We start from the raw sequence: 22,110 nt of genomic DNA, 5'->3' as shown, positions 1-22,110 counted from the left end.
TCAGATTTTCTTATTGTTGTTCACTCAGGTTGTTAAATAACATAAGGTTAACCGGATTGAATTATAGGTCTCATTTAAAACATATATATAAATAATGTGTATACATATGTATATATACTTATAAGTATTTAAGTGTGTTTAGCAGTATGGATTTATTAGTTAAAAACTAGAAAATTGCTGAGCTGCATAAACAAGTTAATAAGAAACTGTTAATTGCAATTAAAATAATATCAAATAATCAATTATCTTCTTTTACTGACGACTAACATTTATTTCATACATAGATTTACGTTAAATCATATGCTTTATGTTATTGCGTGATAACATACAAATTAAAAACAACAAGAAAAAAGAATTGTAGATAAAGATAAATAAGAAGTTGAACTGTCAACATGTCGTAGGTGTTATACTGATATTTTGTACCACCTAGACATCAACGTTTACCTATAACTGTTAAAATGCGTCAATCATTGACGTTTTTCCGTAAAATTGCGTACGTGGTGAATGTCATTCACTGTAAACATAGATGAGTAATTTGTAGTGACTTAACTATTATTTTTTAAACCATTAATTGATGCAACAAATAAAGCGTTGACCTGATTAAGATATTGATTCTTCTCGTTACGTTTTTAAACGCTCTTGCTTTCATATGTCTACAATAATAAAAAAAAACAATGATGAAGCTAAAGATGGAACTGTATATCTTCACAGGATCATCAATATGATTTCAAGCGTAAGATGTTAATTGCTGGATAGGCCTTCCTGATAGATTTCCAAAAGGACCGGTCGGAAAAGGCTTCGGTCGTCTGTTCACCTTGTGTTCTTTTTTAAAATGTTTGATAGGCAATAGAATGATAGGAATACGTGGCATAAAGGAATCATTCAAACAATAATTATTTTCATAATTTATTTATTATTTTTTTATATTTATTACATTAAATTTATTATATAAATAATACTATATAATAAATAATAATTTACTTAATAGCAGCACCGTAAACGACAAAACGGACCAGCCGTTCGGATGTATATCCAGCTAAATCAATAACTAGTGACTAGAATAAATTAATTAAACTACAAGAAAAATTAATCTTCCATAATTTTGAATTACATGTTTGTTATATCACTTCTTCAAATTAAGTCATTAAACACTTTTTGACAATCGATTTAATACTTATTAAAACTATTAATAACTTCAATACATTCTCTTCTAGTTGTGAAAAAAACATTGTTTTTCTAAATATCGAATGTAAATAAATATTAATCAAAAAAAATTTTGCTTTAATTAAAGTGGTTAATATCCCATGGTCACAGCTTAAATAGTCGGCGAAAATGAAGCTTTAATTTATCTAGTTCACGGACCCTTCCGCTCCGTGAACTCAGTACCGATGAAGCTGTAAAAGCCTTAGGGCTAACATCTTCAGAAACAAAACAACAAATAGCTGATTTGAGCAGTTATGTCGAATTCACTTGACGTATAAAATGAAATGCATTTAATTTTTAAATGTAAATACTAAACTGTTTATCCTATCCGCACCTTTAACGACAATTCGATGAACACTTTCGAAGTTCTTTATTTCACAAGGGACAAGAGACAGTTGGCCGGCGTCGTCCGCCTCAAAAAACAAGTTTATTAAATGTCGGCTTCTGGACATCTTAGGTTCTATTTTCAGTGAAAATGGTGCAGGCACTGAAAAAAGAACTATGATTAATTTATTTAAATCCTTATGTATTCAAAAATATTATTGTAAACACTAAAAATATAACATGCTTATTACTTACATAACGAATTTGAATTTTCAAGAAAATATTCGTCTGAAACTGGTCCCGATAACTCTGACGTCATAGTCACATTGTTCGTGTATGTGTCGTAGGTCAATTCACATAAACTTTTTTTCTGTTTATCCAATAACGCCACATAAAATCTAAAGGTCAAAAATATTTGTAACTTGAGTAAATATATTGTATATACATTGCACATATTACAGGAAATAATAAGTTAAGTAATATTGTATTATGTTGAATCAAACAATTATCTTATAATCAACAAATTTAATAACGTAAAAAACTATTTAAATTTTTAAAAAATAAATTTCTTTTTTTTTAAATAATAAATATTTTATGTCAAAGGAATTGTTCTTATTTACTTGATTATTTAATTTTGAAGCGGCTTAAAAATTTTAAAGTTATATTGTGAAATGTCAATTAATGATTATTTAAGAATGACATTCTATCACACAGATAAATATAAAAAAAAATTATTATAAACAATGCAAGCTATTGAACAGAGATAAATAACAACGTAAATAGTTGCATTTTATTTAAAAAAAAACATTTGTAATCTTAGGTGTAACATTTGTAAGAGCAAACGACTAATTTGACGCCTTTAGCGTCATTTCAAATATGCAATTTACATTACTATACTATTTTAATTATGAAGAATAATACTCGTAGCCGTTACTAATGTTTATCTAACTAAATAAAGAAGTTTAAGTTTTGTCATGTTGAAATTGTTTAGTACAATTTTTTTACTGGCAAAAATATACATTCATCTTCTAATTCGTTATCTTCAGGCAGTTTGCTCCAAATTAATATTTATTTTTGTGTGGCAATGTGTAGTATGTTGTACCGGGGACACAAGTAGTCTATAGTATGTAGATATAGTATATTTTTACAAATAGTAAAAGTTTGTTTCAGCAAACTAAAAAAAAGTCTAAAGTTATTTTCAAATAAAAGGTTCCTAAAATTTTTCTAACTACTGTTAATCAAACTTGGGTATAAGTTATGTATTCATACATGCCAGTTAATGATAAGATAAGATCCATTTTTTCTTGTATTTATATAGGGTAAACGAACGAAAAATACAAATTACTTACATATTATTTAAGATCTTCATGGTCCCATTAATTATAATTTCAGTTTCACTCGAAATAGTTTTGGGTAACTTAAAAACTTTTTTTATTCCGGTTGTGGGCAGACTAACACTTTCACGTTTATATTGGCTAAATACAATAAAAAATAATAAACAAGACACCTTCATACTGTCACACTTATGTTCGTCTAATATTTCAAATTCAATAGCACTCCAATACGCGGCTTTAAACGTTTATTGTTTAATTGAATGTCTTCTGTTGTCAGCCGCAAACAACGCTATTCTGATTGAATTTACATTATTAAATCCTTTAAGCCAATAAATGATTCATTAATTAACGCAGAAATTGTCATAAAATCGTACGTCATAAGTCTGCACAGGGATTCCATGAGGTGTGCATAAAACATTTAAATATCCTTATTTACCAATTATAATGGATACATCTCATAGTAACACTTTGGTGTATCTTTTTAAATTTTTCGTATTTTTTATACTAATATTATCTCAAATTAAAATTAAAATAAAAATCTTTTATATTACAGATGTTAACGACTACCATTAACATTGTACTTTCATTTGAAAAAGAGATTTACCGTTTAATAAATTATGGATTATTAGCAGAAATTATACATCATATCTGATTGCTGCATTGTACCATTGTTTCAGCCGTAGGCCTCCTCTATAGATTTTGAATAGTGCCGATTCGAAGCGACCTGCTTTCAGCGTCTTCTAACGACTTTTATTACATCCTCTGTCCTCCTTGGTGTCGTTCGGAGCGACTGTTTGCGGTAGTTTTCTGGCTGGCAACCTGCGAGTTACCGCAGCTCGGGTACATGCTTGCTCAGCAAGAGATATATCCTACATAATATTCACCGCAGCCAGGTGTAGTTTAGACTAGATCCCGTACTGGCAATCGAGAAATGAGTGTTCTTACAACTCCGATACCATATCCGGATAATATAGAAGCCAGCTTATCTGGTGTCCCAAGCGAGAGTTGAATCGTTAGTGCGTTCTTAATGATGTATAGGCAGTGAGTGCCTTACAACTCTATCACTTGCTCAGTCAGGTAATGCGTACTCGCACGGGGCACTCACCCTAACGAGTACTGCCGTCGAAGAAGGTGGAGACAAGTCGTAAATAGGTCTCTGCCTTCGGGCGGGTGTACTGTACTAATATAATCAACAACACGACATTATAACCAACAAATTATGAGTAGGATAGAGAAGTTTCAACTCGCTAATACGTTTGGCAACGACGGTTATTTCCTTCGTCTATGGATGTACTCATTTCGGATTCCATTTCGTAGTGTATTACAAATTATTTTAATAAGAAGGTTCATCATAATTGATATTTATTGTATATAACATATTAGTATATCTATATTAATACATTTACTACCAGCATGGTTTTTTGTAAATAAATATTGGGATGCATATGAATCTAATTGTTTAGCGATGAAGATTAATTAAGTCAGAAAGCCTTACTAGTAATATTTATTAACAAAACGAATTGTTTTCTTTCTCTAGTTGTAGATATGTTGTCTCACGTGCAAAAGCATGTATAATATCCGTGTGACTCGGTCATTCGCATGCCGGGACTTTTTTCTATACGAAAGTGTTATTCATAACAATATTTCAACTTTATTTAAAAATAGGCATCCGAATATAAACTCTCCGCGTGTATAAAAAGGAATGCCTTTACATAGGTAATAAATCCAGGAACAATCAAACCGTTTTCTAGGAAAAACGAAAACTACAAACTGTAAAGTACACCCAACCTCATATAGGTTACTATTCATGGTCTTTCAAAACAATTTTAAAATAGTTGAAGAGAGATAAGAACTAAATTAATTAATAACCTTTGCTTAATATGACCACAAAAACCTCGCCTTTTATCTACCTTTTATTAACAATAGTAAATTTTAATGGTTTTTATAATTTACGTCCCTTAATATCCACAGCGATTTTATTACAGAACTAGTAATCCATTTAATTTACAGTTGTGTGCGTAAACAAATCTGTAGGATAAAAAAAATTATCGGGGTCTTGCATCCGTAGTTTCTGAAGTCGATTGATACTATACTGTAGATACCATATGTCTGAAGTGGCAATGGACATGCACAGCGCACGTGCAGCTGACCACAAGCCGGTAGACATGACGTGGGTAGGTTCCCGACTAAGTGGACCGACGACGTACAGCGCAAGATCAGTCATCGTGACGATCTTTGGGAGTGGCCTATGCCTTGCAGTGGGCGTCAATCGGTTGACATAAATGATAAATGATCATCATAGATAATATATGTTACTCTATATAATAAACACTAATAATATGCCCTTTAATTTGATGTATTTGCAATAACAATAGTTAGATTAATCAAATATCTAATCTGTGCGTGATCTCTTGCAAACAGCTTTTAGATTTTTTTTAGTAAAACATACCAGTATAGTAGCATGAAGTAAACTATTGTTAATAAAGTTATCTAAACTGAATATGCCACACCGCACGGCTTTAATAAAAAAAAACTACAGCGCAAGAGTTCTTTTTTTATTTAAAAACTTGGTGAGCTCTATCTCTTTTTTTCTGCAACATTTTTTTTGTAGATTATTATAAAGCTTGTTCTATAGATGCAAGTTAATAAGCTCCAACCCATGACACCTTCAGGAAGTCGATCGGCCATACTATGCTAGGTAAACGGTTGCTGAATTAGAGGTGCTGCGATTGGAAAATCTCTGTTACCCACAATACTCTCAACACCCTGTTCAAACTGATTACCACATTTTTTTTGTGTAATTTGCAAAACTTTTTTCAGTAAAAACCATTTGATATGAGAGATTGAATAAAAATTCTTTCCCGGGTAATAAAATAAATTAATAAACTTTTACTAAAACGTGTATCCTTAACAATAGTGTATTAAGAATTATATTTTTGATTATTTTGCTATAAAACTGCAATTTTATGCGTGCGGACCTAATATAAATGCAACATCCATTACTAGCTGGTTTCCTACGGACCAAAGCACTGAAAAGATTTTGTACAAATAGACAGAAACTTACAAGTATGTATAAATTTAGCGTTATTTCGGAGTATGTAATTAGTTGAAAATCAAAGTAAAAGTTTAAAATTACATAAATCATACTACAACAGCACTTATAATCGGTCTAGCCCTTGCTCCTACCAGTGCGGTTTGTTACGTCAAATGTGTGTAAAGAACCTTATAGGGAAAATAGCTACGTTTGATTTCCTTCGTATTACACACGTAACTGCGTTATTAAATATTCCGTTCAATGAATTGAGTTATTAATATCACATGTTAACGTTTATAGACATTGTTTGTCCTTGTTTATCTAAAAGCATTTGCGATTTCTACAAATTGTTTTCAAAAATATTGTTATAAATTTATGTAAAATTATATAGAACTATTTTTCTATGTTATAAATTTATAATTGTATATTCTAATTATAGCCAGAAATTATTCAAATTATTAATAATAATCATCGTCTTATCTGTTTTTAGAAACTGCAGTAACTTGTACGTCAAAGTGATCCAAGAAAATAAAATAAATGTTTTTTTTTTTTAATTTATTCTTTCCAATACATTTCCTACTGTTAAAACATATCGCGGATGCTTGATTATGACGTTAATCAAGGATATCAAAGAAACTATTATGATAAAAGTTTGTGGTACAAAATGACCCGGGAACTAGAATGGCATACCATACTCTCCCTTGTGTCAATTTTGCCAGCTCTTCAGTCCTAATTATTACCGATTATAATGAAACTATATCTTATTGAGTTAGCTGTATATGTCAAGTGCTAGTTTAATTACACGTAAACTTCATTGCGTATATGATTACTAATACACAGTACAAAGGTTAAAGTTACTACGGTAAATAGTAAAAACCAAATAATTGGACGATATTGTAATAACACACTCATTATTTAGGTTCGTCATAACTATACAGCGGTCTTTTTATTGGAAAAATCTTCGTCCCTGTTTTTAAACAAAAGTTGTGCCAATCAGGCTGGTTGTTTAGGAAAAATATCAACATATTTCACATTACTTTTTTCGTCGAATGATCTCTGTTGCCCTTAGCTACCACGAAGTTGGCGATTAGCCTAAACCTTATTTTTAAGTAGCAAATCTCGTCTGTCTTTTAAGGAGTCTAGACTTGGGTGGTTAAATATTACCTACTATATATTTCTGATCATAAGGTCGCCGAGAGTTCAGATCATTTAAGCGGACGCTTCATAAGTTGACCAGGGCAACAGTTCGACAGGGAATCTTGGCTTGAGCTGTCATTCAAATGAGTTTAGCATTCCAACGCAAGAGCGCCCGAAAGGGTCGAACCTTGGTCGGTTGCTAATGCTTTCGTTAACGCTGGTAGAAGTGGTGAAAGAAATACCAGCAAAGCTCAGGGGTGGCTTAACCTATAGTGCAGGGAGTGCAAAGCACACGGGCACCGCCGTCTAGGGAGGCGCCTTGAGGCGGCGGTAGATTTACGCCTTGGGTTGTAAGTTCTAGGAGCAGCGAAACAGAAATTCGATACATTTCGGTTCTATTTCGCTGTCCATAACACTTAAAACGACGAAACATGAACTATCGGTTCGCCGCTTAGTTTCACAACAGAGATGCTACAGGCAAAAAAAGCAATGAATGTTAAGACGAAAGGCCGTAACTAATACCATACTGTAAGCTATACCTACTTATAAAATAGCTTAATTAATAAACAATAATAAACGCGTGGGGAGAGGGGCGTCATGCCTAGGGGGCACCAGGGTTTCATTGCAAACGGGTGCTGCACGAGCTAGAGCCGCCGCTGGCAAAGCTTACATCTACGGGGTGATAGGATTAATAGCTACAGAGATTAATGTATAACTCATTTGTTGTAAATTATTTATGCTAGGCCCTATCCAAAAATAAATGGTTTAGGAATATGAGAAACAACGTAATGATAATGTAGCAAGGAAAACTTTCTAAATTCTGATTGCTATATAATTAGAATTATGGTTAATTGTCTCTGTGGATTTGTAATGACATAAGTTATTCGAATGTCGCATTTCAATAGATTAATAAATTAATGTCACATATTTCAGAGTGAGCACTTAACACATGGTGATTGAAGATTGGTGCAAAAGCTGTATGTAAAATTAATTATGGTTTACTATCTGTCCCTGCAAACTTCGTACTGTCAGAAGTTAGTCGCCTTGTAACTTGAAGTAGTCTTGTTTTCCGTTTGTTCAGAGTGTGGTCGGTCGAGACTTGAGGCTTAACAATTTTTTTATTGTATGTAGCTTCTAAAGTGGCAACTAGACGAGTACATCATTTTCTTTGACAATATCTCATGCTGCATATAGCCCCTTATTCGCTGCTTCTTCTATTGTTTAACTTGTTTATTCTATTACCAATGCATTGCTAGTATTTCACCCGTTAATTGAACGTCCCGACAACCCTAGAACAATGACTTCAAGGATATTTAGATGACCGACTGTTCCAAACCTTGCGGGTGACACTAACACCACAACCAAGGTAAACGTTACTTAACCACTTAACAGCCAGATAGATATAATTATGCTTGATGAATATACACACCTCCGAGTCAAGTTCACGGACCCTTCCACTCCGTGAACTCAGTACCGATGAAGCTGTAAATGTCTTGGGACTAACAGCATTAACATCAACAGAGTAAAAGTAAAAAACAAACACGCTTCTGCTTTGGGTTTTGTTATTCTTTACAAGATCTACCGGTCCTAGGAAGAATCCCACAAAATAAAAAAAACAAACATAAACTATCACATTGGCAAGTTTAAGTGGTTATATGGCCGGCCCACCGCCACCATGTAGTGCGCAGAACGAATGTCCGTCGGGGACTTGGAGTTCTGGAGAAGAGACCACGGACGAGCGAGCGAAGCGCAAAATATTTACTCCCAAAATGGGCAGACGACCTTTTTATGGTCGGAAGATGCTGGATGCTGGCCGCATTTGTCCTGTTGGAATTCAATGGAGGAGGCTTATGTCTAACAGCGGATATCTTACGGCTGGAATACAATCCACTATTCTTATAAAAAAATGCTTACTTCTGTTTGTGGTTGGACGCTGTTAGCGGGGTTGATACAAATGCGTCGGTGCCAGGGTTTGAAAAAGATCTAATAATTAAAATTTCCCTTTTATTACTATTGCCCCTTCTTACCACCACATATGTGTTTAATGAACAGAGTTAAATAAAAAAAAAACAATGTTTAAAACATCTTTATTTTTCTGCACCTCCTGATCCTGTGATCGTCTTGATAACTTCCTTATTTTCTGTCATTTTACTGGAATATTTTCTCTATGTACTCTCTTCTATAATAAAAAGTAAACTAGAAATAGTACAATCGAAAAAAACAAAATACTTATAGTACTCGTTTATAAAAAGTTTATAAGTAATTTAAGGTATTTATTACATTTTTTGGCAAATGCAATTGTTATAGCAATTTGAAATACATATTATACGTAACTATAACATATAAGCCCTTTTACTGTTGAGTGATTCAATTTAATACTCAAATATTGATCATGAAATTAAACAATTTTTTTTTAGAAATGTATTGAGATTTGTTTTTACTTGCAGGATATGTGTATTATAGCATTTTAAAACTGATACATGGTTCCATCAAAAATAATTAACATTTAAGGTACCTCAGAATACTATGACTTATGATTGATCAACAGTTTATCTATAACAAACTGAGAATAAAGTTGTGGGAACAAGAAATCTTACAGCAATTGAACTGATAAATGGATGATGCCTCCTGCCCTCTTTGGTTGAAAGAATACCCACAATTCAAGGTATTTCTCATTAGCCAGACAGAAATGTCACTAATGTGAACCTTGCATAAACATCCTTTTGTGGTGTTTATTTGTTTTGTTTATAATTCACTGATAATTGATTAACCAAACCATATAATTTTGATTGAATATTGTCCAGCTAACGGAAAACTACTCTATTCAATACCGAGAGCATGTTATGCTTAAAATAATTGTTAGGCTCCCCATTTCCAGCAGACACAATTGGATAAACCCAAACGTTCACATTTTTTTCAAACAGATATCTAAATTCATGACAAACAAAACATAAATTGCATTTTTATTATTCTTGGCAAATGTTGTGAAGTTCTACTTTATATTTTGTTTTTGTTTTTTTTTTTATATATATAAAAGGTTAATTATCACCATATCCTATATTTTGGGTGAAACATTCACATGGACATGTACATTCACCATTTGGACTACATAAACTTTGTAACACATACAGAAAACATACAAAAATACCACAATTTATTTTATTTATACATATATTGTACTAATGGTGAATTAGTGCGTACATATAAAAGCAAGCAGATTTACTTAGCGCCCATATATTAATCATTTATTAAATTAAATATTTATTTAACCCAATTATTGTCCCATTATATCAATCATGGTATCGATAAAATTAGGAAAAATTATGTCACAATTTAAAAAATTGCCATCAACTTCTACAACTTAATTCACCCTGTTCCAACTTTTAAAAGTTCATTGTGTAACTACAAAATTGATTAGTCAGTACTTAAATATAAAGCAAGATATAATTAAATTTATAATTAGTACATGGTGCCAACCAAAAGGAATGTGTCAATAATAAATTGTTACTTGCATCAGTCTTAGAAGTGTTGCTTGCTTGGCCAAGTTATTGTTGATCTTCTACAAGTTTATAAAAACAATAACACATAACATTAGAATTTAACTATTGAACTTTGTTTAATATAAAAAAATTGACATTTTTTTGCAAACACATTACAGATTGTAGACTAAAGTATGTTTACATTTCATATTTCAAAGCTTTTTCTAACTTTTACTGGTATTAAATAAAACAAATCGCCAAAATAACTAGATTAAGTTCATAGAATATGTCACTCACCAACATATTTAACTTCATCAAATGCCTTTCTTGCTTTCTTCAACTCTTCATTCATTGTCAACAAATCTTTGACTCTAGCATATTTCCTTGGATCTTTTCGTACTAAGAATATAATATCTTCAACTTGTACTCGACCCGGCCGCCCTACTTCCATGGCCCTAGAATTATTTACTTTTACAACAGATTGAAGTTAATAAATTTAATGTAAAAAATATAAATAAATAGCTTGTACTTGTAGATCTTCTGTAGCTACATTTCTACCATATTCACTAAACTTAAAGCAAATGAGTCATGTTTATCCTTGACATACATATTGATATTGTTGAAAATCTAACAGGTACATGCATGATTACAAGCACACACAACAATTAGAATTTTATCCCTGCACCTCTGAATAAATGTGCTGCAACACGGTACTGAACTTGTACTGAGCTTCTTAAAATATTTGCTAACATTGATAGGTTAAGTAAAACCAATGTTTTATTTTTTCACTATCAAATACAGATAAAATTTGTGGACTCCTATTAACAAAATGTGAACACGTTTTTTTTTCACACTAATAGACCCTGTTAGTCTCTCATGGCCCATGAAAGTTGACTTGGACAATTTTGGGTACTATTACAGTAAACAATCAATAAGTAAACAAACAGAAGATGCTTACTTTTTAGGAAAGACATTTGTTAGGTTTGCTGATTTTTCATTTTAACTAATGTTTGTCATGATATCAACTATGCTGGATTTTACAGCTTGGTAAAATTTAAAGCTTGTGGTTTTTAAATCTACTAGATACATTTAAATTATTCACACCTCACAAGTGTAATTAAGTTTTCTACAGACTTTGACAGTGCTAAACCAAAGTATGTTTTAGAGTGAGATTTGCAATTTTGTTACTTATGGTACAGTCCACACTAGGTTCTTCTGTGCCATACATGCTGGAGATGGTGGCATGCAATAATTAAGAATAATTTTGCTCTCAGCTAAAACTATCTATTTTTATTTTTTATTTAATGACAAATCCCTTGTTGAATTTTGAAAAATAACTTTAGAAGCACTTGCCAACTTGGATTTAGAAATTATATTATCACTACAAAAATTTATGAGATTAATAAAGATATAAATATTGGTAAAATAGTCAATTATGATTCATAGTGTTGGTTTTAACTGATTCCTTGTATTAAACATTACATATTTTTAACCTTGTTTTCTAAACAGTTTTTGTCAGTTTAGAATTCACCAGTTTGTTGGTTACTGTTACAAATTTACTATAGGCTTGGTTCATTGCACTTTCACTACTAGAAAAACTTCAAGCAATTTAACAAAATCAGGCTTTTACATGTTTTAATATACTTTTACACCTACTTGTTAAAAAAATGTGAAATTGGCATATAATTGAAAAAACTACTAATTATGGAGGAACAAAGATGCAAGCAAAAAATTAAAAGCATACTTATGGGTGGTTTCTGTAATGAACTCAATTACAAGATCTTCTAAAAAATCGACACTTTCCGTATAAGGATTCTGGTCATCTCCAAATCCATACATCATACAACGTAGTTCTTTACTGAATAATCTTTTTCGTCCAGAGGCCGTAGCCCCGAGCTGCTGCTCTGCTTCCTCATCGTCAAACTGTAGAAAATATTTAATTACGAGACATATTCCCGGAATATGTTTTGATACAAAACTGTCAAGATCTTACTTGGTCGAACTGGTCAGGAGTATCAGAGGATGGAGTAGTCATAGTTATTTAGGTAATTTTAAGCGGTAATGTAACTAAATATCTGGTCTTATTTCTCTTTTTGCAGTATATTATTTAACTCCTACAATACGTATAAGACTAATAATTGTGGATGAAAATAAATTACACTGTTTTCTTAAAACATTTCATAGAAAGTTCTTGAGCCTATTTTGAAAACAATGCATATCACAGTGTTGCCCGTTTTAATTCTTTATTACTTTTCATTAGAGTGTATGTAGAAATTATCTAAAATATGTCATAATTGCTTAAGACTTAAATTTTATTTAGAAATAATTATAGCATCATAAGAAGTTTTAAATGTTACCCAAATAAAATATTCACCGTGACTGTTCCGTAACGATACTAACATTTCTGCTTTAATGTAATTAAACAGTAATTTTAGTGTCAAATCATTTCATTTGTATATAATACATCAAGCACACTTTTTGTTTTAAATATTTAGTAACTTAATCCTAAAAAATATCTCAAAATCACCCTGTCTTGTCTGTACGTTAAATCCCGAAAAAGAATGCTGGTGTAGCGTTCATTTAGGAACACTTGCTGCCACGACGATCACAATACTCTGTATACAATTATTCTTGGGCGTTCGAATTCAATTTGCACGATTTATTGAATTCAGACGCTGTCAGGGATACTATCGTGGTCTTGCCATATGGGCTAATTGGTGAGGAGCTAATACGTGCACAGGTGGTACTTTTCCTCCACTCGTTAAACGCGTATACTATTTTACCTCAAAATTAAAGTGGCGAGGGAAACTTCAACTAAACTCTTGATCTCTTCTTAAAAAATCTTTAACGATAATTAATTTTTATAACTAATAACTTTAAGGCATAAAGAGCTTAAGATGTAAGGTAGTACTCTATTGTAATTGAAATAAAAGACTGCAGTGGAAATGAAGCGTATGGGTGTTCCATACTGAATACGTTTACGGATTGCTTGTATTGACAAAGATGTAGCTATTTATACACCTGCGTTAATAATATCATGAGTAACATGTTGTGACGACTTTTACCAATCCGTGTCTTATTTCACATTGCTCGAAGTCAATTGTCTATCAACAAGGCGATTTTACTCTGCGCTTGAAGAGTATCGTCGATATAGGATTCGCGGGTTAGAAATTATGCGTTAAATTGAGACAGCTATAAACTGTTCTTTGTTTTATTAAAAACTTAGAAGAATTTTTTTAATATTATATAAGTAATGACTTCAGCGAAGTACATAGCTTTATACTTGCTGTATAAAGTACAACTTATTCACTATTGTTATTTCTAAACTAGCAACTCTGTCGGAATGTCTAATCTATTTACATTGCATGTATAATGTGATTGATGTAGCTAATTTCACATTAAAGTAAAAACATGTTGTTTAAAATTATTTAAACCTGTATTATATAATTTAAAGAGACAACTATTAAAACTCTAATTCATAATGAATCCCATGACGTAAGTATTTATAACATATTTAAGTTAAGTGGTAACAATGTTTAAAACATGTAATTAACGTTATTTTGTATAATATGAAATTTTCATCATCAATCATGTATTTTTTAAAAATACATGTTGTTAATCGGCGAATAAACGATCATCAAATTAAATCATTGGAGTATAAAGTTAACAGAAGTCTTTATTATTTATATCTGCAGAAATTCATGCTATGCTTTAATTTGACTCTTAAATATCTGATTCTGCCTAAACTTTCTTATAAAGGTTGGCATTTTTTACATGTTCCTTCAGATTCAGAAATGGTTGGTAGATTTTCAGTCTTTTTATTTTATTCCACAGTAACAGCTTATAATGTTGGTGTCCCAAACCTCATCAACATCCGTGAAAAAAAAGTGCTTATAATGATTGTAGATTTATACTAACTATGTTGATCAATCTTGCTTTGGGTCCTTGTCTTTTCTCAATGGACTGGTTTCTGCTATTAAGTAACATAAGGTTTGACTCTTTTGGGAGCTCTTGAATTAATATATACAATATGTATTGAGCACCAGTCTTAGTCTAAGATCCCTCTTAGGCCTTGTCAATTCTTACATCATCCGCTTAAGCAAATCAAGTTCTCCTAATCTCCAACCTGTTGAAAAATCTATGAAATGGTTTAAAATAGAGTTTGCGAAGAAATCCCAGAGCTTAGTTTCTTAATAAATTCATTAAAATGAATGCAACATTACTTGGTTGTCGAAACCAGCCAATTGATGTAAGAATATCTCAGTGCTCTGCCACTTCCTTTATATGGATATTTTAAATCCAATCAAACAAACAATGGACTTTGGGTTAAAATAAATGAGTAAATTTGTGGTAATAAAAATTGTAATGTAACTAACAGTACACATTTTATTTTCTTTTATAGTAAGTATTACATGTCACAAGGTACTGTTTTTGTCTAGTGCTATTCTATTGTATGTTTTCTTAACTTTGCCTTGAACAAAAGCAATTCAATCACTTGTGTAAATATTAATAATGTTGTAATAATCATTTCAGAAATATAAAGAATGTTTTGAAACTCAGCGAAAGGGAACTAGCTGGTAATTCAAAAACTTCATGGCATGATCAATATCGTGACAGTGCTTGGATATTTGTTGGTGGTATGCCCTATGATTTGACTGAGGGTGATGTCATCTGTGTATTTTCACAGTAAGTGTGTGTTATATCCCCTTTATCATAAATCAAAACAAAATGTGAATACAGAGTTAGGAAAAGTCAAAAATATATTTTTGTAGTCTGATAACTTGTTTCAATATTTAGACCAGATATGTTTACTGTTCCCTACAAAAAAGATTTATGAGGTTTATCTCATATATTAACCACCTTTTATGGACAATGTTTATAAGAAAAAAACATAATTAATATTTAAAATAATTAGTTTATATTTTTTTACATTGTTAGATAGGTTACAGTGCTGCACCTATTGAGAAACTATGGTGTAATTTTAAATAAGTATATTTAATATTTATCACTGTATCATACATTTAATAGTTATCACTGTATCATATGTCACATATATGTATAATGTAACCTATGGGTTTGGTATACCATAAAGTATTTTTTAATGTTCATTTGAGATATTATGGAAATAAAATAACTAACACCTGTTTAGAGACAATTTAGATGTATTTGAAACAATGTTTGTATTTGAACCTTTCCTATAAAATTGACGTTTTTTATCAAGATTAAATAAATTTTTATTTCAGATATGGCGAAATCGTTAATATAAACTTAGTAAGGGACAAAACTACTGGCAAATCAAGAGGGTTTGCTTTTATTTGTTATGAAGATCAACGCTCTACTATTTTAGCTGTAGATAACCTTAATGGAATTAAGGTAACGCCCAAATTAAAAATTTTGTAAACAAAATTTTTAAGTTAATAACAAAAATGTTTTTTAAAAGAAAGTTTACCTGATCTGCTTCCAGCAACTTTTTTTGCAAACTGGTACTTTAAATATGTCTCTAAAAGATCATTGAGTTATTAAAAAATATATTTAGTTTTCTAATTATAAAACTTAAATTATGAATTTTTTCTCAGATCCTCAATAGAACAATTCGGGTTGACCATTGTGAGCAATATCGAACACCAAATTCAGATTTGACAAAGATTGATGAAATGACAGCATCATTGAGGACAGAAGGATGTGCACCAGTTGTAATTAAAACAGAAGAAATTTCAAAAGTGATAAAAAAGGTAATAGATTGATAAAGAAATTACTGGTTCTAGGGTTTTTTGTGTTAGTTATTGCAAGTCCTTAACTGGCAATATTTGGCCTGTCACTATACAAAAAAAAAATGACTGAAAGTAGTATTAACAAAACAGTGTTTTGGTTTGAAGCTAGCTGTATCTTGATTGATTACTGGCCCAATAATTCACTTTTTATATAGTATAATAATATATGCTTAATGATTTTTTGTAACATTTCCTTTTGTTGTGTGCCACTTTGTATGATTAAAAATAACTTTTTACTATGATCTTAAATCATTTTGAAATATCTGTGAAGAGTGACTTATTTTTCCAGGAAAAACAGCATAAGGATAAAAAAAAGAAACAGAAGGATAAGAAGAGCAAAAAGAAAAAAAAGAAGAAAAGTAAGAGTTCTGAAAGTGAATTAAGTGATGCATAAAATTTACCATTTTTTCTTTGTAAAGATAATTGAATAAAAGTTTGGATTGTAACATATTTTTATTGTTAATAAAAGATCAATAACATCACGAGACTAGCAAAAAAATGCAAAATAATGATATAGTAAAAATATTAACAATGAGATCATAACAACAGGTACTATTTTTCAAAAATAGAGAATAAATTTATGTAACAGGTTATTTATGGTTGTTACTAATATTAATGTAATATAAAATGGAATTATAATAAAAATTTCTAAATTTATAATGATTTGTATAAATATATTTTGATACATATTGAAACATTGCTGCATAAAATTAGTACTCTCTTTAAATTGTAATGCTAAAGTACACTAAGGGTGTGTTCAAATTTAACTCATAAAAAATTCATCCTCACTGTAAGCTTATAAAACTCACACAAGCTTGTTTTTAACACAGAAGTAGGTAGACCCTACTCTTTTTTACAGGATTTTGAGATAACACAGTTTACAAAAAAAATATATATATTATTGCTTGAATTTTTTGTTCTGACCAGAATCTTTTTTTTTAAATTCTTAATTTGACAGTGTTTACTAAAACTATTCTGTATAGCAACAAAATACAATTGGGGGAATATAAAGTTCTCCAAACCCAACAGTTCTGCTAGACATATCTACTGATAATGACTATATTAAATATTCATTTTGTATTTCTAAGGACCACATCTACTGTGTAAAAAGAGTTGGATATAATTTAACATTTTAAAACTATTAGCACATGTCAATATTGCAAATCTTTAATCATTATATAACTCTAGTATAAGTAGTGTTGAGCCAGCATAGATATTGAGCTGATTCTATGTTGGTCAAAGTACTTATTAAGTAAATGGAGATTTAATCAGTGTTTGGTCAAAACTTGGTCAGTGGATAAACACATAATTTTATTTTCTATCTACTATTGAATATTTTTAAATTATCTTTGGAATGATTGTTTATTAAGTAGTTTCACAATAAATAAGCTTTTACACAAATTCTTAACTTTAAAGCAGATCATGGAATTCGATAACAGGTTTATCTTATATCTATTTCCTGAATAATTGATTATATGTCATAATATATAATGTTTATCATTGAATTGTAATGGGTAAGACAGTGTAAAAGTTAAACATCTTTATTTCAAATCCTTGAGAATCTTTTTAAGAGTTTTATCTTCAGCATAAGCTATAATACCTTCAGTGTTGCAATGTTCTTTTGTTTCAACTTTGCCATCTATATATGTTATTGGTTCTTGTGAATTAAAAGAAATAAGCCCTCCACCTCTTGCAATTAGTATAGCATGTGGCGCACATGTATCCCAGGAATAAGTGCTGCCTTTGGAAAGAACATATGCTGCAGCCTCCCCTAAAAATTCACATACAGATTTCTACATAGAAATTAACTGGTAAATGTATTCACATACATACATTGTTAAAAAAGTTCACTATGAGGTCTTTTTTAAAGTGTACATATGAAATTTAAAATCCTTAAAATGTTTTTCACAGTAAATTTTAAAAAATACTTTCATCTTATAAATTATTAGTTCCCAAAGAGGGTAATGGGTATCTATGTTTACCTGCTTTTGATAGTAAAGAACTAAAATGTGGGTTTTTGTCAAGCAACACAAAAAAGTTTTTATTTTAACTTACACCACTCCAAATTTAGACTTCTCTTAATGAGTGATAATTGATTGGTTCTTTGTACTATGCACAGATGTTGAAAAAATAAACTTAGATGGAGACCTTTTTATTGGCCAAATTTACTTTTTTAACCTCCGCTTACAGCATAATTAATTAACAAATCATTTGTCACTTTTTTTCGAAAACAAGGGAAGAATTACAAGGGGCCCACAGGAAGCAGCAAAATTTAGAAATTGGGTCTGTGAGAAAAAAGTCTAGGCATATCTGTTATAAATTATTATTAGCAGTTCTATTCTTACCTAACACCACTTTCAGTAGTTTATGGCCTGCACCAGGAACAGCCTTCACTTCCCAGCCAGATTCCATCAATTTATTTACAATATCTGGTTTCTCTGATCCACTTATAAGGACAACTTTGTTTTCTGATGTAATTTCTTGATTGCTTGTATCACACCACTTTTGAATGTCCTGGTAGGTTACACCCCATATTATTCTACCTTTTCCCCTATTAAACAAATGTCATTTTAAATTGAAAAAAGTTAGGGCTAGCAATTACAATAAATAATTTGATTATTAAAACCAAGCAATTCTCTAATGTCATAAATAATGATTTATTTTAGTTACATCAAATATATGTCACATTGAAAAAAATATTTTTAATATCCAAATTAAGGCTTATGATTCTCAAATATTTAAGTATTCCATAGTAAAAAAAAGAATAAGACATTTAATAAGAGGAAAAGCAAATCTTATTATCTGCAAATATTTTTTTAAAGGTTTTATTCTTTATAAAAGCAAAATCATTAGTTGTGATTTAATCTGCTCTCTATCACTAACTAGATAATCAGAGATTAGATGTCGACACATATTTACCCATAGACAAAGTGTGAGCTAGTAAGTATTATGTACTCATAAAATCCTGAAATATGAATGGGCAAGAGACATGACAGAACTTAGTAGAAAAACACTTGCTTGGTGCATGTAGATTCCAAAAGTAGTTACAATGGTTAAATTACCTATTTGTATTTCATCGAACCCATAAATTCTAAGCAAAAAAATAAATATCCATGTGGATTATTTGATCTCTGCATGTAACACATGAAAGTGCTATTTTAGTAAAATATAAAAAGGGTTAGCTTCATAATATAACTTGTTCAGTGTAAGTAAGAACATTAAATAAAATAATGATAATAATAGGAAATATTTAAGTGCATAAGATAAGTAATAGGTGTTTTAATTAAGTTTTTTGAAGTTTCATCTGGTTGGTAAAATAAATGCTACCATGTATTATACAGAACATTATACAGAACTTACTTATTCCCATAAGTGAGGAACTATTTTCTTTGTGAAAATATTTTTTATTCAGATTTATGTTTTACAGTTAGGATAAGTTTAAAACCTAATTGAGTTAATGTGCTTGTTTATTTTTATACATGTAATAAATCTCAGTAGAAGAACCACAAGTCAGATTGGCTTGTTCTGCAGGCAACCACTGATTTGAATCACACATGTATAAAGAAAGTAACTTCAGAAAAATGTGTGTATGTCTTAGAAAGAAATCAATTAATGAAAATTGTTGGATTGTTTTACAAAAGATTTTTTTTTTTTAATTTGGATGATGCGGAAGTGGCTATAATAAACCTTAAAGACATACTCATTATAAAATGGTTGATTGATGACACCAGCAACTGGTTCACCAGAAGATTTTAAATATGCCCCAATTAAAACAGTTACACAAGTCAGACCACAACCTTCAGCTGCCTCTCCTCGCACACCAGCTATGAACTCTGCTGTTGCATCTAAAATATAATGAATGTGTTGAAAGTTGAATGTAGAAAGTTTGGATGATGCATGGACAATAACGATTATTTAACGATTTTCATTACCTATTGGATCAATCCAAACTCCTATATCGTCAGGATTTAATTCAGGTACATTTGGTAGTTCTTTTAAGGGGAAATGGCAGATTTTATCGTGTGCCGCTTTAGCCATTTGTTTTGCGGTTGATGGAGGTAGTAGTAAATTCAGCGTTTTTTCTGTTTCTTCAACAGAATTCTCTAAAGTTATAGTTACCCCATTGATTTCATTCCGTTCTTCGCCTCTTACATGTCGGGCAAGGCTCGGTAACTGCAACGCTATTTCTGCCTTAGCGTATTCTTGTGCTAAAACGTCGGCAATTGTTTTAAAATCCCGTTCAAAGCGAGTATTCGCTTCAGCTTCTCCTTTTTCAGTCACAAGTAACATCTCGCCATTGAAATTAGTACAAGATCGCGCGATGCAAGCTGCCCTCTCAGATGCTCTAATTAATGCTTCTAAAATGTTAGACATTTTTATGCACTCTAGTACTAGTACTATTTATTTCGGGTTAACTTGGTAGTTATTTAATTATAGATGAATCAATAAAAAGATATAATTATTAGTTATGACATGTCTAAAGTGTTGTCAGCATTGACACTGAAACTGTCATTAACTGGGCATTTTGCAACCAACGTTAAAAATCATCTTCAAATTCGAAAAAAGAACTACGTATTGGTCTTTTTTTGTACATTACATCATTTATTTTCTCAAATTGGTCGAAATTTAAAAATTATGGTTGTACGTAAATATTTAAAACAAAAATAATAACCTAATATAATCCATAATGATACGCGAAAATAATTACTAATGCTTTACGATTTTCTTTGCATTTTCAGTTAGGAACTAATGAAAAAAAGGAGCAATAAACTTCTATTAACTATTGGTGATGAATAACAATCTCGTGCTATTATTTACAAATGGTTTAACGAATTTAAACATGTTCCTACTGATATTTTGATTGGATTCTCTTTTATATTCGTTTCACCACTGTTTACTCGCATCATCAAATACTACTGATGAGTTATATTAGATCCGTGCCAGTGCTGGCTTAGGCTTAATACGCGTGAGGCATATCCTTCAACAGCGACTACTGAAACTAACATAGTTGTGTGTTATATGATACAGTCTGACAAATAAATTTAGTTTAATATGAGTAAATTTTAAAATATTTTATGTATACATATAGTCACAGCTGGTGAAACTTGGATCTGTTTTTTTCAGTTATCTTAGTCTTTATCTTCGGCCGGAAAGGTTATTATGTTACAATTGTTTAAAAAAAATAGAGAAAACTGTAACAGCAGAGTGGGATACTAGCATTTGTTTGACTGTTGTTTTGGAATAAGGATGATTATTACATACATGTAGCAAAGTCGAAAACTGAAGACTTTACCAGGAGAAGGTGTCAGTGTACTTGGACAAATAAAAAATTGAGTATTTGACTATGACCTTTGTTCAATTCTTATTAATATTTTTAATTTTTAGAATAAATACTAATTTGTTTTCATGTTCATGTTATGGAATAAGTGATGAATCGGTCAGTATTTACAATAGGCGGTATAAATAATGACAAGTCATATCAAGTCATGAAATTATTTACTGTTTATACAATTTTTGTATAATATATGTTTGTGTATACAAAATATCAAAACATCCATATATATTCATTTTACATACATGTTTAAGTTGTATGCTAACTGATTGCGAATACATTAGACGCTACATATTCGTAAAAATGTTCGTCAATGAAATTATAAGATCAATGAGTGAAATTGTCTTAAAAAAAATTTTCTTGACCTTAAAATCAAGGACATGGTGATATCTCTTGACCAGGGCTGCCTCATATACATATGTATATTTTAAGATAATTTTTTTTATGGAATAATTTCTCTAATATTCTGTGCAAAAAAATTTAAATTAATTTTCAA

At 30.7% G+C, this 22,110-nt stretch overlaps 4 protein-coding genes across 5 annotated transcripts; 1 reads left to right on the top strand and 3 right to left on the bottom strand.

Annotated features, from left to right (window-relative positions):
* Positions 1 to 1,289: 1,289 nt before the first annotated feature.
* Positions 1,290 to 3,040, bottom strand: LOC137931834 (uncharacterized). The gene is made up of 3 exons (XM_068775344.1): positions 2,877 to 3,040; positions 1,783 to 1,925; positions 1,290 to 1,690 (listed from the first exon to the last, which is right to left on the bottom strand). The coding sequence occupies exons 1-3, from the start codon at positions 3,038 to 3,040 to the stop codon at positions 1,494 to 1,496; spliced, it is 504 nt and encodes a 167-aa protein (XP_068631445.1). The 3' UTR covers positions 1,290 to 1,493.
* Positions 3,041 to 9,103: 6,063 nt separating this feature from the next.
* On the bottom strand, positions 9,104 to 12,736 carry LOC137931599 (transcription initiation factor TFIID subunit 13-like). Of its 2 annotated transcripts, XM_068775043.1 has the most exons (5): positions 12,505 to 12,736; positions 12,256 to 12,434; positions 10,809 to 10,966; positions 10,545 to 10,591; positions 9,104 to 9,211 (listed from the first exon to the last, which is right to left on the bottom strand). In XM_068775043.1, the coding sequence occupies exons 1-4, from the start codon at positions 12,544 to 12,546 to the stop codon at positions 10,578 to 10,580; spliced, it is 393 nt and encodes a 130-aa protein (XP_068631144.1). In that variant the 5' UTR covers positions 12,547 to 12,736; the 3' UTR covers positions 9,104 to 9,211; positions 10,545 to 10,577. The 2 variants fall into 2 exon arrangements, with proteins under 2 accessions (XP_068631144.1, XP_068631145.1); XM_068775044.1 differs by lacking the exon at positions 10,545 to 10,591.
* Positions 12,737 to 13,869: 1,133 nt separating this feature from the next.
* Positions 13,870 to 16,821, top strand: LOC137931712 (RNA-binding motif protein, X-linked 2). Its single transcript, XM_068775204.1, has 5 exons — positions 13,870 to 14,006; positions 15,045 to 15,197; positions 15,755 to 15,884; positions 16,088 to 16,243; positions 16,572 to 16,821. Exons 1-5 carry the CDS (start codon positions 13,993 to 13,995, stop codon positions 16,674 to 16,676), a joined length of 558 nt encoding a protein of 185 aa, XP_068631305.1. The 5' UTR covers positions 13,870 to 13,992; the 3' UTR covers positions 16,677 to 16,821.
* Positions 16,822 to 16,965: 144 nt separating this feature from the next.
* Positions 16,966 to 20,740, bottom strand: Ipp (inositol polyphosphate 1-phosphatase). Its single transcript, XM_068775122.1, has 4 exons — positions 20,215 to 20,740; positions 19,983 to 20,127; positions 18,628 to 18,833; positions 16,966 to 18,053 (listed from the first exon to the last, which is right to left on the bottom strand). Exons 1-4 carry the CDS (start codon positions 20,654 to 20,656, stop codon positions 17,824 to 17,826), a joined length of 1,023 nt encoding a protein of 340 aa, XP_068631223.1. The 5' UTR covers positions 20,657 to 20,740; the 3' UTR covers positions 16,966 to 17,823.
* Between the last annotated feature and the right edge of the window lie 1,370 nt (positions 20,741 to 22,110).

This window comes from Battus philenor, unplaced genomic scaffold (assembly GCF_028537555.1).
Source record: "Battus philenor isolate CCGP_79_NKW_IND1 unplaced genomic scaffold, ilBatPhil1.0.hap1 SCAF_8, whole genome shotgun sequence".
Classification (NCBI taxonomy): domain Eukaryota; kingdom Metazoa; phylum Arthropoda; class Insecta; order Lepidoptera; family Papilionidae; genus Battus; species Battus philenor.
This window is presented reverse-complemented; position numbering and strand designations above follow the sequence as displayed.